Raw genomic sequence first — 13,539 nt, 5'->3', positions numbered from 1 at the left:
ATTGTCTGGTAAAGAAGAGGTGGTCAAAGTTTATTAAAAGAAAAATTTAAAAAAAAAAGAAAAAAAAAAAAAAGAAAAATTTAAAAAAAGAAAAAAGAAAAAAAAAAAAAAACACCCTGAATTCAGTCTCTCTTACTGGTCAAAGTACTAATTCCGCCCCAGCTTCTGGCCCCATCATCCAGTTCTTTTACACATACACAGCCTTACACTCTTCCAACGAGTATTTATTATTAGTTAAGCCATGATTCAGGACCCCAGGGTGGGCATCACTATGTACCCAGGTCCCCCTTCACCACCCTGGGGAGAAGGACGGAGGACAGAGAAGGTGGGGTGGAGCCAGTTCAGATCTTCCCAGGAAACGTGCCTTCTGCCCGGCGGTCGTCCCAGGCTGACACCTGTGGAAAGACAGCCAGTGTTACTCCCTTCCTCCGCAGGGAAACCAGATGGGTGAACTTCTCTGTCCTCCCCACTTTGCCTACCTGTTCAGTCAACAAGTAACCCCAGGACCTGCTGCGTGCCAGTACTGGCAACTGTTCCAGGAGCCGGGGAACCAGCAGTGACCCAGAAGGACAAGAATCACTGTCCTGAATGAGCTGACATGAACTGACCCACTGAGGGGACAAGGGGTGGGGTGGCGGCGGAGGAATAATAACAGGCAGACTCACTGCAGAGCTGTCTGTGGGGAGATGTGTGTAAACACCTTCAAAAGTGTGACCAGGCCCTGCTTCAGGAACCCCAGAGTCAACCCTCAACGATGTCTGTCAGAACAGAAGAAAGAAGGAATACTGGGCAGCTGTGAAAAAAAATGAGGCTGTCTATGCTCCAGCAGGAATGCATCTCTAACGATCAAATGCACAATCAAGTGCAAAAAGGTCCAAACCGGCTACAGAGTGTGATCCTACTATTGCTCACAGATGTATGTGTACATATACAAAACGATGGACAGGCCCATATCGAACGGTTAACACTCCCCCGAGGTAACACTCTGCAACTTGTGGACCCTCCTACAGGCAGTCAGAGCACATTTATTTTTATATACACACACACATTCACATTTACATGCTATACATCAGAGGCAATGGATAAATGCATGGATAAGGAAGACAATCTGAATCCCTGCTCCATCGCCTCCTAGCTGTAATTTCCTCAGGCAAATTACTCAATCTTTCAGGGCCTCAGTTTCCAATTTTGTAAAATGAGGATACTGATAATAGTACCTTTTTTTTTTTTTTTTTTAGCATGTTTGCCCTTATATGATATAAAGCACTTACAAAGTAGCCGGCCCATAGCAAGTGCCTCTTTTATTTACACACATACACCACACATCACAAATACTCTTTACTTAAATTGGGCCATACTATACAGATTTTTTTCCCCCATACTATACAGATTGTCCTGCAACTTGCTTTTCCCATGAGTCTTACAGCTCTTTCTGTATTCTATCACATAGATCAAGATGAATATACCATCATATATAACTTGTTTCTGAATGTTCCCCAGTACAAACAACTCTGCAATGGATGTCCTTGTACACAAACATTTTTATAGGATGTGTAGATGTGAAACTGCCACATCTAGAGTATGATTTTTTTCATTTTGAAAGCTCCTGTCTCAGGATTGACCTTAACAGTGATTGGACCTGGGCTTCCCTGGTGGCGCAGTGGTTAAGAACCCGCCTGCCAATGCAGGGGATACGGGTTCGAGCCCTGGTCCGGGAAGATCCCACATGCCGTAGAGCAGCTAAGTCCATGCGCCACAACTACTGAGCCTGTGCTCTGGAGTGCGCGAGCCACAACTACTGAAGCCTGCGCACCTAGAGCCCGTGCTCCACAACAAGAGAAGCCACTGCAATGAGAAGCCCGCGCACCGCAACGAAGAGTAGCCCCCGCTTGCCGCAACTAGAGAAAGCCCGTACACAGCAACAAAGACCCAATGCAATCAAAAATAAATAATAAATTAATTAATTAATTTTAAAAAAGTGATTGGACCAATCTATAGAACCACCAACACTTAGTACTATCTTCCACTCCCCATCCCTTTTAAATTAAAGGATCAGGCTGGTCTGATCCTTTGGCAAATTGGTCTTTGTCCAATAATCCCACTTCATGGAAAGGGAACTAAGGAAACCATTCAAATAGAAGGCAAAACATTTCCTGCAATGGAATTGTACACTGCAGTATCATTTAAAATAGTGAAAAAAGACTGAGTCCAGCTAAAGGGGAAGGGACTATTTTTTAACTATTAAAGACAATGCTACCCAATAATTAAGCAGGTTGTACTGACATAAAAATAGGTAAACAATGCAAGTGAAAAAGCCAAGGATAAACAGTATCTACAGTATGATCCATATCTATATTTAAAAAGTATATAGGGACTTCCCTGGTGGCACAGTGGTTAAGAATCCGCCTGCCAATGCAGGGGACACGGGTTGGATCCCTGGTCCGGGAAGATCCCACATGCCGCAGAGCAACTAAGCCCGTGCGCCACAACTACTGAGCCTGCGTGCCTAGAGCCCATGCTCCGCAACAAGGGAAGCCACCGCAATGAGAAGCCCGTGCATCACAACAAAGAGTAGCCCCTGTTCGCTGCAACTAGAGAAAGCCCACGCGCAGCAACGAAGACCCAACGCAGCCAAAGATAAATAAATAAAATAAAATAAATAAAATTTTTAAAAGTATATAAACATACACCAACACCTACTCACACATTAGCACACAGAAAAGGAAGTGGAAGCTTTATACCTAATTTCTAAGGGAAGTTAACTTTGGACTCAGAAGGGGGTGACTTAGGAGTTTTTCACTTTTTACATTATAAAAGTCTCTCACTTTGAAGGTTTACTGTATTTTTTATGAAGAAACTAAAGATTTTTTAAAATGGGAAAATAAAAGGGAGTTCCTTGGTGGCCTAGGGGTTAGGATTCAGGGCTTTCACTGCTGTGGCCCGGGTTCAATCCCTGGTCAGGGAACTGAGATCCTGAAAGTCTCGTGATGTGGGAAAAAGAAAAGAAAAGATGATTGGAAAAAATGTTTTAAATGCTCATATAGGAAAAGTGCTGGACTCTCAGCCCCACTCCTCCCCAAATACACATACTGGGATTAGAGACTAATTTTTAAAAATACACAGGAAACACCTGGAAGATGTTACAGTATTATCAGCCAGGTCAGGAGGATGAGAAACAATTTTTTGCCCCTTCCTCTATTTCTTAAGTTTCTGTGAAGTGGTTATGTTGCTTATAAAAAAACAAAAAAGAACAATAGCAATAATAAAACACTTATTTTTACTTCACCAAGTTTCTGGAATAAAGAAGCCAGGGCTGCTGCGTATAAAGGGTGTGCTCACGTCCAGCCCTCAGAAGGCAGAGAGAGCAGGCACCTGAGGGGAGGAACCACAGCACCTAACGCTCCCAAGGTAAGGGCAGGCCCAGGTCCCGGCGGCTGGGGTGTGGGGCAGCACCGGGCCTGGAAGCGTGTTTCCTAGCACCCTGTCCAGCACTCACCTAATGCAGGCCCTGAGGCTGGAGGGCGGATATTACGGGATCACGATGTCATGGTACCCAAGATCACGCAGGGACAAGGAGAAATCCTGGGAGGGGAGAGGGTACTCAGACACTTGAGAGAGTGTGACCACAGAGGTGGGAGGCAAACCAAGCAAGCTGAGGAAGAGTGCATTAAGGCAATCTGTTCTCAAGAAACACGCCCCAAAGATGTACATCAAAATTAGAACACAATCTCCATCAAAGGGGACCAGTTAAATAAAAGCATTTGTAAGTTAAGGACTTCCCTGGCAGTCCAGTGGTTGAGACTCCACACTTCCACTGCAGGGGGCGCAGGTTCGATCCCTGGTAGGGGAACTAAGATCTCACATGCTGTGCAGCACAGCCAAAAAATTTTAAAAAAGAAAAGAAAAAAACAAAAACAAATGAGGTAGATCTATACGCACTGTCACAAAACAGAACAAATGAGGTAGATCTATACGCACTGTCACAAAACAGAACAAATGAGGTAGATCTATACGCACACATTGATAAGTCACAGAACAGACGATATAGTATGACCCATGCATACACAGAAAGTTCCACAGGCTTATGTATGATAAATGTATACAGAGAAAAATGAATCAGTTAACAGTAGTTACCTCAGGGGAGGGGGACTGGGGAGCGAAAGTGGACGTCTACTTTTCATTTTACTGTACTGCTCAGTACTGTACTGTACTGTTTTATTTTTTAAAATGAGCACTATTAGTTTTGTAATAATATCATATTTTGATTTTAAGACATATGATTTTTTTCATTTTAAATCTGTGAAAATAGCATGCTTGTTACATCCGTTTCCAGCATTAAAAAAAAAAAAAAGATTTAAACATCTCTCAGTGTTTCTTGTAGTCGATGGGGTCTTTGACTTGATGAAATAAAGTGATATTTTATTTAAAAAAAGAGGGTATGGCAGAATATTAAATAGTAACAACGGGTCTGGTCAGATCAGGCCTAAAAGGACTGCCTTATCGCATCCCTGTTTTTTAGAGATGCATGCTGAAGTAGGTAGGGGTGAAATGACATGTCTGGGATTTGCTTCAGAATACTTCAGCAAAGGAAAGAGGAAAAAGAAGAGGAAATGTGGAGAAATCTTGAAACTATTCAGTTTGGGTAATGGGTATGTTTGGGGGGGTCACTGAAATATTCTCTCTACTTTTATGTATATTTGGAAATGCTCATATGAAAAAAGGACAGGATTCCAAAAGATGGTGAGCGCCACAGGGACAGGGCATTTATTTGTAGAGTGTCTGGGTGAGAGAGATCTGGTTGCCTTGGCTGAGAGCCTGGCTGGTTGAGAGTACTGGCGAAAGGAGGAAAGGGAGGTGATTCTAGGAAGAAGAAAAGGCCACATCCACGGCCAGTGTGATGCCTTGTCCTCCCTTTGCCTCTCACAGATGAGCTCCCACGAAGTCACCACACGCCCCTCTGCTAGGACCCCACCCCCACCCCAGCACCCCAAGGGCCCCAGGAGGAGGCACATACCCAGGATATGGGGCAGAGGGACTTGTACACACGCCGGTACCATTCACACACGGAGACGTCACCCTCTTTAGCAGTCATTGCCTTCTCACAGCGGTGGAAGTCTGTGAAGAACGGGGATCAGGGTCAGCCCAGACCAAGGGCTGGAACACATTTTTGATCGAAATTCACAGAAATCGTTTTTACTTCACAACCAGTTACACAAATCCCCCCTACCCCCAAGTTCACAAAGAAAGCATACCCTTACTAGTGTAGTACTCAAAAGGGCTAGACACACCTCACTAAGCTGATTTTGCAACCCCTAAAGAACGACTGTTCTACTTGAAAATTCTGGGGTCAGGAACGATAAGGCGACCTGAGAGGTGTGTGTGGGGATTATGCAAGTCCAGAACCAGGGCAGGGGAAGGGGACGAAGGTCTTGATGCTAAGATGCTGGCATCCTGGAGAGGAAGACAGGAGGGGGATAATCTGGTTTTTAATAGTAGGAAATTAATTCAAAAATTACTCAAAGTATTACACTCCTGGGCACACTCCCTAGAGAGAAAAGCATTCACATGGACATCAAATTACATTTATAAGCATGTTTATAGCAGCAGCATTCATAAGAGCCCCAAACTGGAAACCATGCAAGTGTCCATGAATAAAATGTGGAAAACTGGGGGCTTCCCTGGTGGTGCAGTGGTTGAGAATCCGCCTGCCAATGCAGGGGACACGGGTTCGAGCCCTGGCCTGGGAAGATCCCACATGCCGCGGAGCAACTAGGCCCATGAGCCACAAAAACTGAGCCTGCGCGTCTGGAGCCTGTGCTCCGCAACAAGAGAGGCCGCGATAGTGAGAGGCCCGCGCACTGCGATGAAGAGTGGCCCCCGCTCGCCGCAACGAAGACCCAACACAGTCAAAAATAAATAAATTAATTAATTAAAAAAAAATGTGGAAAACTGTACAGCAATAAAAATGAGCAAAACACATGCCACAGCGCGGATGAATCTTCAAAACTGTTGAATGAAGACATCCAAACCTAAGACAACACATACAGTATTTATAAAGATCACAAAGAGGCAAACCTCACAGCGGTGATAAAACCACAGTGTGACTGCCCTAAGTCTGTGGGGTTACATCTCTCCTGGGGAGAGTAGAGTGTTGTTTTCAAGACAGGGCGTGCAGTAGGCATGGGAGCCCAGAGGGCTGGCAGTATCTAGTTTTCTATCCAGATTATAGTTACATGGGGGATGCACTTTAGAATTATTCATTTAGCTGTACATTATGTTTTATGTACTTCCTGTATGTATGTTACATTCCATAAATACACACACACACATCTTGGGGGAAAAAAAAATCACTGTGGGAACCAAAGTTTGTGACCCTGGGCCAGATCTTAAGCACAGGTGGTGATGAGGGGCACAGGCCCTGCGAGGTCAGATGATCAGAATAAAAGAGAAGAGGCCTGGGATGCATAGGTCCCCTATGAGGAGCCAAGAGGCAAGCGACTTGAGGTGTGGGACCAGGGGAAGGTCAACACTGCAGCCCGAGCCCCCCAACCCCCCCATGTCCTGCTCACCCAGGTAGTTCTGCCAGCAGTTCCTCGTCTGGTTCTGGTTGGGGAAGCGGCTGTCAAAAGGAGCAGTCTGGTAGTTCTTGATTTTGGTCTTGATGTCCTCTGCCATAGTGCTGACTCCTGGAGGCAGAGAATGGGTGCTGGCAGGGGTTCTGGGGCTGGCAAGGGGCTGTCAGTCCACCCAGGCCCGGTGAGCAACAAGCCAACGCCCCTCCCTCTCAGTACACACAGAGGTGAAGGCAGGGCAAGAACACATTAAGGGTGGAAGTCATAGCAGGGTGTCTGGGGGAGTCAACTCCTTGGTAAAATCAGGCTTTATTTGTCCCAACATAACACCAGCTGACATTCACTGAGTGCTTACTATAAGCAAGGAAGCTTTATTCCTACAGTCACTCTAAAAGGCAGAAACTATTACTATCACTGCTTCACAGACAAGAGACAGGGTGTTTAAGCGACTTCCCAAGGTCATTCAGCACACATGTGGTGGAGCTGCACTCTATCACTAACTTAACCTACACTGCAGAGGTTCTTAATGTCTACTGGTGCCACGAACTCCTCAGGGGTCTAATGAACCCTTTCTCAGAATATGTTTAAATGCATTTAAAGGGGACTTCCCTGGTGGCCCAGTGGTTAAGAATCCGCCTTCTGGGGCTTCCCTGGTGGCGCAGTGGTTGGGAATCTGCCTGCCAATGCAGGGGACACAGGTTCGAGCCCTGGTCTGGGAGGATCCCACATGCCGCGGAGCGGCTGGGCCCGTGAGCCACAACTACTGAGCCTGCGCGTCTGGAGCCTGTGCTCCGCAACAAGAGAGGCCGCGATAGTAGGAGGCCCGCGCACTGCGATGAAGAGTGGCCCCCGCTTGCCACAACTAGAGAAAGCCCTCGCACAGAAACGAAGACCCAACACAGCCAAAAATAAATAAATAAATTAATTAATTTAAAAAAAAAAAAAAAGAATCCGCCTTCCAATGCAGGGGACGGGGGTTCAATCCCTGGTCGGGGAACTAAGATCCCACCTGCCCCGGGGGCAACTAAGCCAGCACGCCACAACTAGAGAGAAGCCTGCGCGCCTCAACAAAGATCCCACGTGCCGCAACTAAGACCCGAAGCAGCCAAAAAGAAAATAAACAATTAAAAATTTAATAATGCATTTAAAAATTGCATAGGATCACAAAGAAAACCAGTTACTTGTAGCTGAGGTTTTATTAACTACCACAATTTCAAAATAGTCATGCCTGAAAATGATATGTTGTGAAATCTGCAACCATAATGGTCTGTCAGATGACCTATGATTTTGATTGCTGACAAAGTAACAGATGATGCCAATACTACTAGGGCTATTGCCTCCATTCCTAACTGAAGGAAATGCTACATTTCAATTAGAAACTAGCAAAAATACAGATGTAAATTTCCCCCCATTCAAGTACTAGCACCCCTTGAACTCTACAGATTCTGTGGACCCAGGGTTAAAAACCTGTGCTATAATCTCTCTTATGAGGTGACACACTGTTTTCATCAGGGAATCCGAGAAAAACTGCCTCTATTCCAGATTATTCGAGGAGTCGTGGGGTTACACAGAAGTAAGCAGACCAGTAATAAATTCAAGCGACCCAGGGTAGCGGTAAGGATCTGGGGCACCGGAGGAGAGTCTTTCCGGGAGCGGGGTGATGTGAACACCAGCCGCTGGGACACAGACGCGGTCGGAAGAGTTGTTCTGGAAGCGATCTCCACCCGCTTTCGGGAGTGAGGGTGGACTGCGGATGACGCTGCGGCCCCTCCAACGTCCAAGGGAGAGGAGGGGCCAGACACCAGGAAGCCAGGCTGCGGCCTAGGCAAGCTTGGGGGGTCGGGGGTCGTGGGGGGAGGGACGCCTGCGGCCTGGTGACTAAGAGCACTGCAGTCCTGGTCGCTGGCTAAACTGCATAATATCTGATCCTCAGTTGCCTGCCAGTCAAAAAGGGATAATCGCAGGCCCTATCTCATAGGGTTGGAGGGAGGATTACATGAAGCAATATAAATCGCTTGGAATGTTCCTGGCATCGAAGAACTAAATAATCGTCAGCTACGATTACTAACTGAACCGGACCCCAGGGCTCCTGGAGGTCGACCGCCGCCGGCCGGAAACCTTACCTCGTTCTCCGGGAAGCAAGGGTCGGGCTCCACAGTTCCCCAGGCTGGGGTTCCAGGGCCCCCGAGCCCCCTACACTCACCTAAAGACGCTCCTGAAGCCCCTGGAAGCTCAATGTGACCCTCAGCAATGACTCCAGTGTCGGACCGGAAGCGGAACGAAGACCGGCCGGAAGCGGGACGAGGCAGCGCACTGGGGAGTCTTCCGCACGGCTAGAGCGCCGTCCCTGGAGCGGTTCAGGCCACGCCCATGCGAGCGAACTCCAACCTTCCTATTGGGCTGAATGCCTGTTCATCCTCAATCCCAGCCCAATCGTAAGCTTGCGTGGCACTTGGAACCGCACGGAGCTATCGCTGTGCCAATCTGTGGGTGCAGTACGGTCACCGCTCTGTCTTTACCAGGAGAAAGGAGTCTGGGTCTTGGGGCTGGCTGGAGAGTGGGCCTGGGAAAAATATCCTAGCGGAAATGCTCTTATTCGTGCAAGAATTATTTATTGAGTGCTTACCCTGACAAAGTCCTTGCAAATGACCTACACGATTTGGCCCCCTTTTATACTCTTATCTCCTTCTCTTAACTGCTGCGGTTCCAGCCACACTGGCCTCCTTAGCAATTCCTTAAACGTGCAGGCTGGCTTCCCCGTAAGGGCCTTTGCACTTGCTGTCCCCTTGGCCTGGAATGCTCTTCTTGCAGTTCGCTCCCTCCATCATGTCCTGCGGGTCTTTGTTAAAATGTCACCTTAACAATGAGTCCTTCTCAGTCCAAATATTTAAAATTGCTATCTTGTCAGTTTCTTCCCTACTTTATTTCTCCAAAGCACTTATCGTCTGACATACTGTATCCTTGCTTTTATTGTTTATCTTTTTTTGTCTCCCTCAATATATAATAGAAGCATCATAAAGGAGCAAGTTTTGTCTCTTATTCACCATTGCATCTCTAGCACTTAAAACAGTTTCTGGCACATAGTATAGGTACTCTATAAATATTTGTGGAATGAGTGAATTTCTTTTGTGAATAAAGGGGGCTTCCAGGGACTGGAAGAGGAAGCTATGAAAGAGACCTGCTTTTGCCCCTCCCCTCAGCCTGGCCTCCAAAGCTTCTCACATACTGTGCTGGGTGCAGCGTCCAGGCCTAACTGGGTTGGGGGCCTCTTATGCACTCTGTGTTCATCAGTGTTGTAATTATTTGTGGAACTGCCTGTTTACATGCCTGCATTCACCCCCTTCAATGAGATCTTCCCAGAGCCCAAACCCCTTCCCTGCTTAATCCCCTCCCTGGCTCCCCTGTGCCCTCAGGACAAAGTCCAGGCCCCTTACCATGGCCCACATGGGCAGTTCCAACTGGAGCTTTGTGAACTGAGCCATGGTCCCCTCTCCAGCCACGTTGAGATTTTAGTTCATCGAACAGTGCTGTGAGATCTACCTCCAGGCCTTCGATTACTCTATTTCTTCTGACTGGGACATTCTTTGCCTACCTGACTTTTCAAATCAGCTATTCTCTTCTCCAGGAAATTTTCCCTGACCATCCCCCTGCCCGCACCTCAGACTAGGGCAGATCCTTCTTTTTGGTCCCCCTCTACCCCATAGAGTTTCCCCATCCCAGCCCTGACCACTCTGGGCTGTCCCTGGCTGGTGATGGGTCTGTCTTCCCACTGACTGTGAGCTTCCTATGGGCAAGGTCCAGGGTTGTCTTGGTCACTGCTGAGTTCCCAGCATGGCCCATAAGGGGACCACTCAGTAGGCTCTCTTTAGAGGCTCAGTAGTTCCTAGAACAGGGTAGGCTCTCCTTGGGGTCTGAGTTCTTGGAGTGGAGAAACAGAGTAGGTGGTTTTGGGGCATAAGCACTAGGTCTAATTACTTGATGGTTCCTAGCACTGGGAGGTCACACAGTAAGCCCTTTTTGGAGTGAGTCCTCTCTTCAAGGTGGGGACAGTAAATAAACTCGAAAGTTAGTGATTGGGTCTGATTCTTGTGCAAGTCCCAGTACAGGGCAGGCACACAGTAGGCAGGCCCAGTGGGGACTGTCTGATTCCTCTGCGTGTCCCATGACACAGTGAGCACACGGTAGGTCCCCCGGTGTGTTTTGGGATCACACGGGTCTGTGGAGGGGATGTGGGTGTGCTAGTGCACACAGGCCCCCTAGCAGACATAGTATCAGTGGGAAGGATTCAAACAGCACGCACAACGATGCTTGACCATGCATTTTTATTGAGTCGTTGCTCCCTGTCCGCTCTCCACGCAGTCGGGATAGACTAGGCCAGGCACGCGGCCCCCGAAGCGGTACGTGTACTTGCGCCCCCCGCTCTTGCGCACGATGTCGCGGCGGTAGTAGTAGCGCAGACCTCGGCTCAGCTTCTCGTAATTCATGCCGGGCTTCCTCTTGCGCTCGCCCCACAACCGCGCCACCTAGGGCGGAGGCCGGGCTTAGTCTGAGGGGGCGGGAGAGGTGGGGAGTGGGAGGGGCTTGACTATGGATGGGTGGGGCGGGGGCGGGGTTCTGGTCTGTCAGCGTGGGGGTTAGGCCCGGCGGAGCGGGGCGGAGTTGAGGGCGAGGCTGGGGGCGGGGCCTAGCACTAGGCGAAGTGCTGGCGGGGCTAAACTGAACACAGGGAGACCCGGGCGGGACTAAGCGGGTCTGGGAGGCTGCCCCACCTCTTTGGGGTCGCAGAGTTGGAACTCGCGGCTATTGCCCGTCCAGCGGATGCAGCTGCTACGCGCCCCGTCGTGGAGTAGCTCCAGGAGGAACTGCCACAGCTGAATGGGACCTGCGGGGTGGAGGCAAGTGAACACTCAGGTTTCCTGGCCCCAGATCATGTCACTTCGATGACCCAGGAATCCGGATCCCCTCCTCCTCGGGGACCGAGTCCGGATTCCTCCATCTAAGGGACCTAAGAGTTGGCCCTGGGGACCCAGGCATCGGGGCCCCCATCTTGGAGATTTAGGAGTTTGGCTGCCCAATCTTGGAGACCCAGGTATCCATATCCTCATCTCTTTCCTCTTGCCTAATGCAGGAGCCTAGGTCCTCGTTCCTTGCTCCCGGGAAGACTACCCGTGTCTTAGTCTTCTCCTCCCTGGGGACCCAAGAGGAGGGCCACCTCCCCCTCCTCTCTCGAGCCCCGCCAGTTTCCCGGTCCCGCCCCCTTTGGCGCCTAGGCCCCGCCTCACTAGACTCCGGCTTCGCTCCCTTGGGACAAAGTGTCTCGGACCTCACCTCGGTGGTTAGCTTTGGGGTAACAAGCCAAGGTTACGCGGTCCGACTGCTGGCTCGGTTCGGAGGAAGTGGTGAGATCTGAAGTCTGGTACTCCTTCGAAGAGGTGGTGCAGTCCGTATGCAGCCCCGAGTCCCAGGAGATGGTATAGTCCGATCCCGCAGGCCCGCCCCACGAACTGGTAGAGTTGGCGGGCGGCTCCCCGCCGAGGCTCTTGCCCCAGTAGGTGGCGCCGTCCGGGCCAACAGAATAGTCCCAGCTGGTGGAGCTGGCGGCGACTCGGGCGCCCGACCACGAGTTGGCACTGCCCGCGGAGGTGGCGCAGTTCTGGGCGGCTGCCCCTTCAGAGCCAGCCCAGAGGGCGGGACCCAGGGCCTGGGAGACGCGGCTCCAAGGGACCGAGCCGGTGCACGGCAGGTCTGTCCAGTCTCCCGACCACGGAAGAGCCTGAGGGGCGCGTTCTGTGAGGACGAACGGACCCCAAGTGAGAGGAGCCCAGGTGTCCCGATCCCTGGCCCCCTCGGGGGTTCTAGGGGTCGAAGCTCTCAGCCCTCGCGCCTGGGGCCCCACGCTCCAGGATCTTGGTCATGCCACCTTAAGGACACAGGCGTCCCCCGTCCTATCCCCGTTCCCCCTCAAAGATCGGGGAGTCTAAACCTCTAGTCACAATGGAGGACCCCAGTCCCCTCCTCCCCCGCCTCTCCGCACACACTCACCCGCCCCCCATGGAGCTTCTGGGTACGGTAATGCGGAGCCCCAGTCCGGCTGTGGGAGCCCTGCGAGGGATAGGACGTAGCAGAGTTTAGGGAATGGTGTGCACAATGGCTAGAGACTCCTCTCAGCCACTCAACCCAGTGGTCCTTATTTGCCAGGGACCGAGAGTTATTACCCCCGGCCCCTACTCACTCAGACCTGGGACTCAGGAGGCTGTCTGGGCCCCTCCTCCTCCTTCTCCTTCAGCCTCTGGAGTTCAAGCCCACACCCCTCTCCCGGCTCAACCCCAGGAGTCCAGGCACGCCCCCTTCCTCCCTTAGACTTAGAAGCCCAGCCTCTCACCTTCTTCCCCAGCGCTCAGGGGTCCCAGCCCACAGACACTTTTCCAACATGTCTCCGCTGTCAGCGTGTCCCCTTGGAGTGCCAGTTCCGGGAAATAGAAGTCGAGTTCAGCTCCTTCTGCAGGCAGGAAGATTAGAGCTCCGTCAGGGTCAGTGGAAGCGCCCACCTGAGCACCCTCCCCACACACATTGTCTCAGCCCCAGCAGCCTACCCAGCCCTGACAGCCTGCTCCCCAGGGGCACTTCTTGTGGTGATGCTTCATCCCAGTTCCACAAATCCATGGCTGCTCGCGGTGAATGTTCTGGGTCAGAAAAAAAAAAAAAGGGCACAGGGTGAGCTGGTGACACTTAGGGACCCTGGAGTCTGAGCCCCATCCCTTGCTTCACTCAGACAGAGGAGTCCAGGCCTCTGCTCCCTCCTTCCCCAGGACCCTGGTTGTTGGCCTCCAGTGTCCTTTTCTCTCAGAGCAGGAGTTAAGGGCCCCCAGACACCCAGACCCAGGAATTCAGGCCCCCAGACATCCAGACTTCCAGTCCCCAGTTTACAGCTCACCTCTGGCAGGTCCCTCTGCCCTCAGCCGGGGGT

General features: G+C 50.4%; 2 protein-coding genes across 5 annotated transcripts; both read right to left on the bottom strand.

Annotated features, from left to right (window-relative positions):
- Positions 1-203: 203 nt before the first annotated feature.
- LOC103015043 (cytochrome c oxidase subunit 6B1) lies at positions 204-8,910 on the bottom strand. Of its 3 annotated transcripts, none has more exons than XM_007165143.3 (4): positions 8,776-8,910; positions 6,570-6,686; positions 5,015-5,115; positions 204-395 (listed from the first exon to the last, which is right to left on the bottom strand). In XM_007165143.3, exons 2-4 carry the CDS (start codon positions 6,673-6,675, stop codon positions 342-344), a joined length of 261 nt encoding a protein of 86 aa, XP_007165205.1. In that variant the 5' UTR covers positions 6,676-6,686; positions 8,776-8,910; the 3' UTR covers positions 204-341. The 3 variants fall into 3 exon arrangements, with proteins under 3 accessions (XP_007165205.1, XP_007165206.1, XP_007165207.1); XM_007165144.3 differs by having other exon boundaries at positions 8,696-8,873; XM_007165145.3 differs by lacking the exon at positions 204-395 and adding an exon at positions 3,492-3,582.
- Positions 8,911-10,877: 1,967 nt separating this feature from the next.
- ETV2 (ETS variant transcription factor 2) lies at positions 10,878-13,235 on the bottom strand. 2 transcript variants are annotated; one of them, XM_057533387.1, is made up of 6 exons: positions 13,166-13,235; positions 12,984-13,071; positions 12,615-12,685; positions 11,901-12,359; positions 11,342-11,454; positions 10,878-11,095 (listed from the first exon to the last, which is right to left on the bottom strand). In XM_057533387.1, the coding sequence occupies exons 1-6, from the start codon at positions 13,233-13,235 to the stop codon at positions 10,895-10,897; spliced, it is 1,002 nt and encodes a 333-aa protein (XP_057389370.1). In that variant the 3' UTR covers positions 10,878-10,894. The 2 variants fall into 2 exon arrangements, with proteins under 2 accessions (XP_057389370.1, XP_057389371.1); XM_057533388.1 differs by lacking the exon at positions 12,615-12,685 and having other exon boundaries at positions 12,955-13,071.
- Positions 13,236-13,539: the final 304 nt, after the last annotated feature.

Source organism: Balaenoptera acutorostrata, chromosome 19 (assembly GCF_949987535.1).
Source record: "Balaenoptera acutorostrata chromosome 19, mBalAcu1.1, whole genome shotgun sequence".
Classification (NCBI taxonomy): domain Eukaryota; kingdom Metazoa; phylum Chordata; class Mammalia; order Artiodactyla; family Balaenopteridae; genus Balaenoptera; species Balaenoptera acutorostrata.
This window is presented reverse-complemented; position numbering and strand designations above follow the sequence as displayed.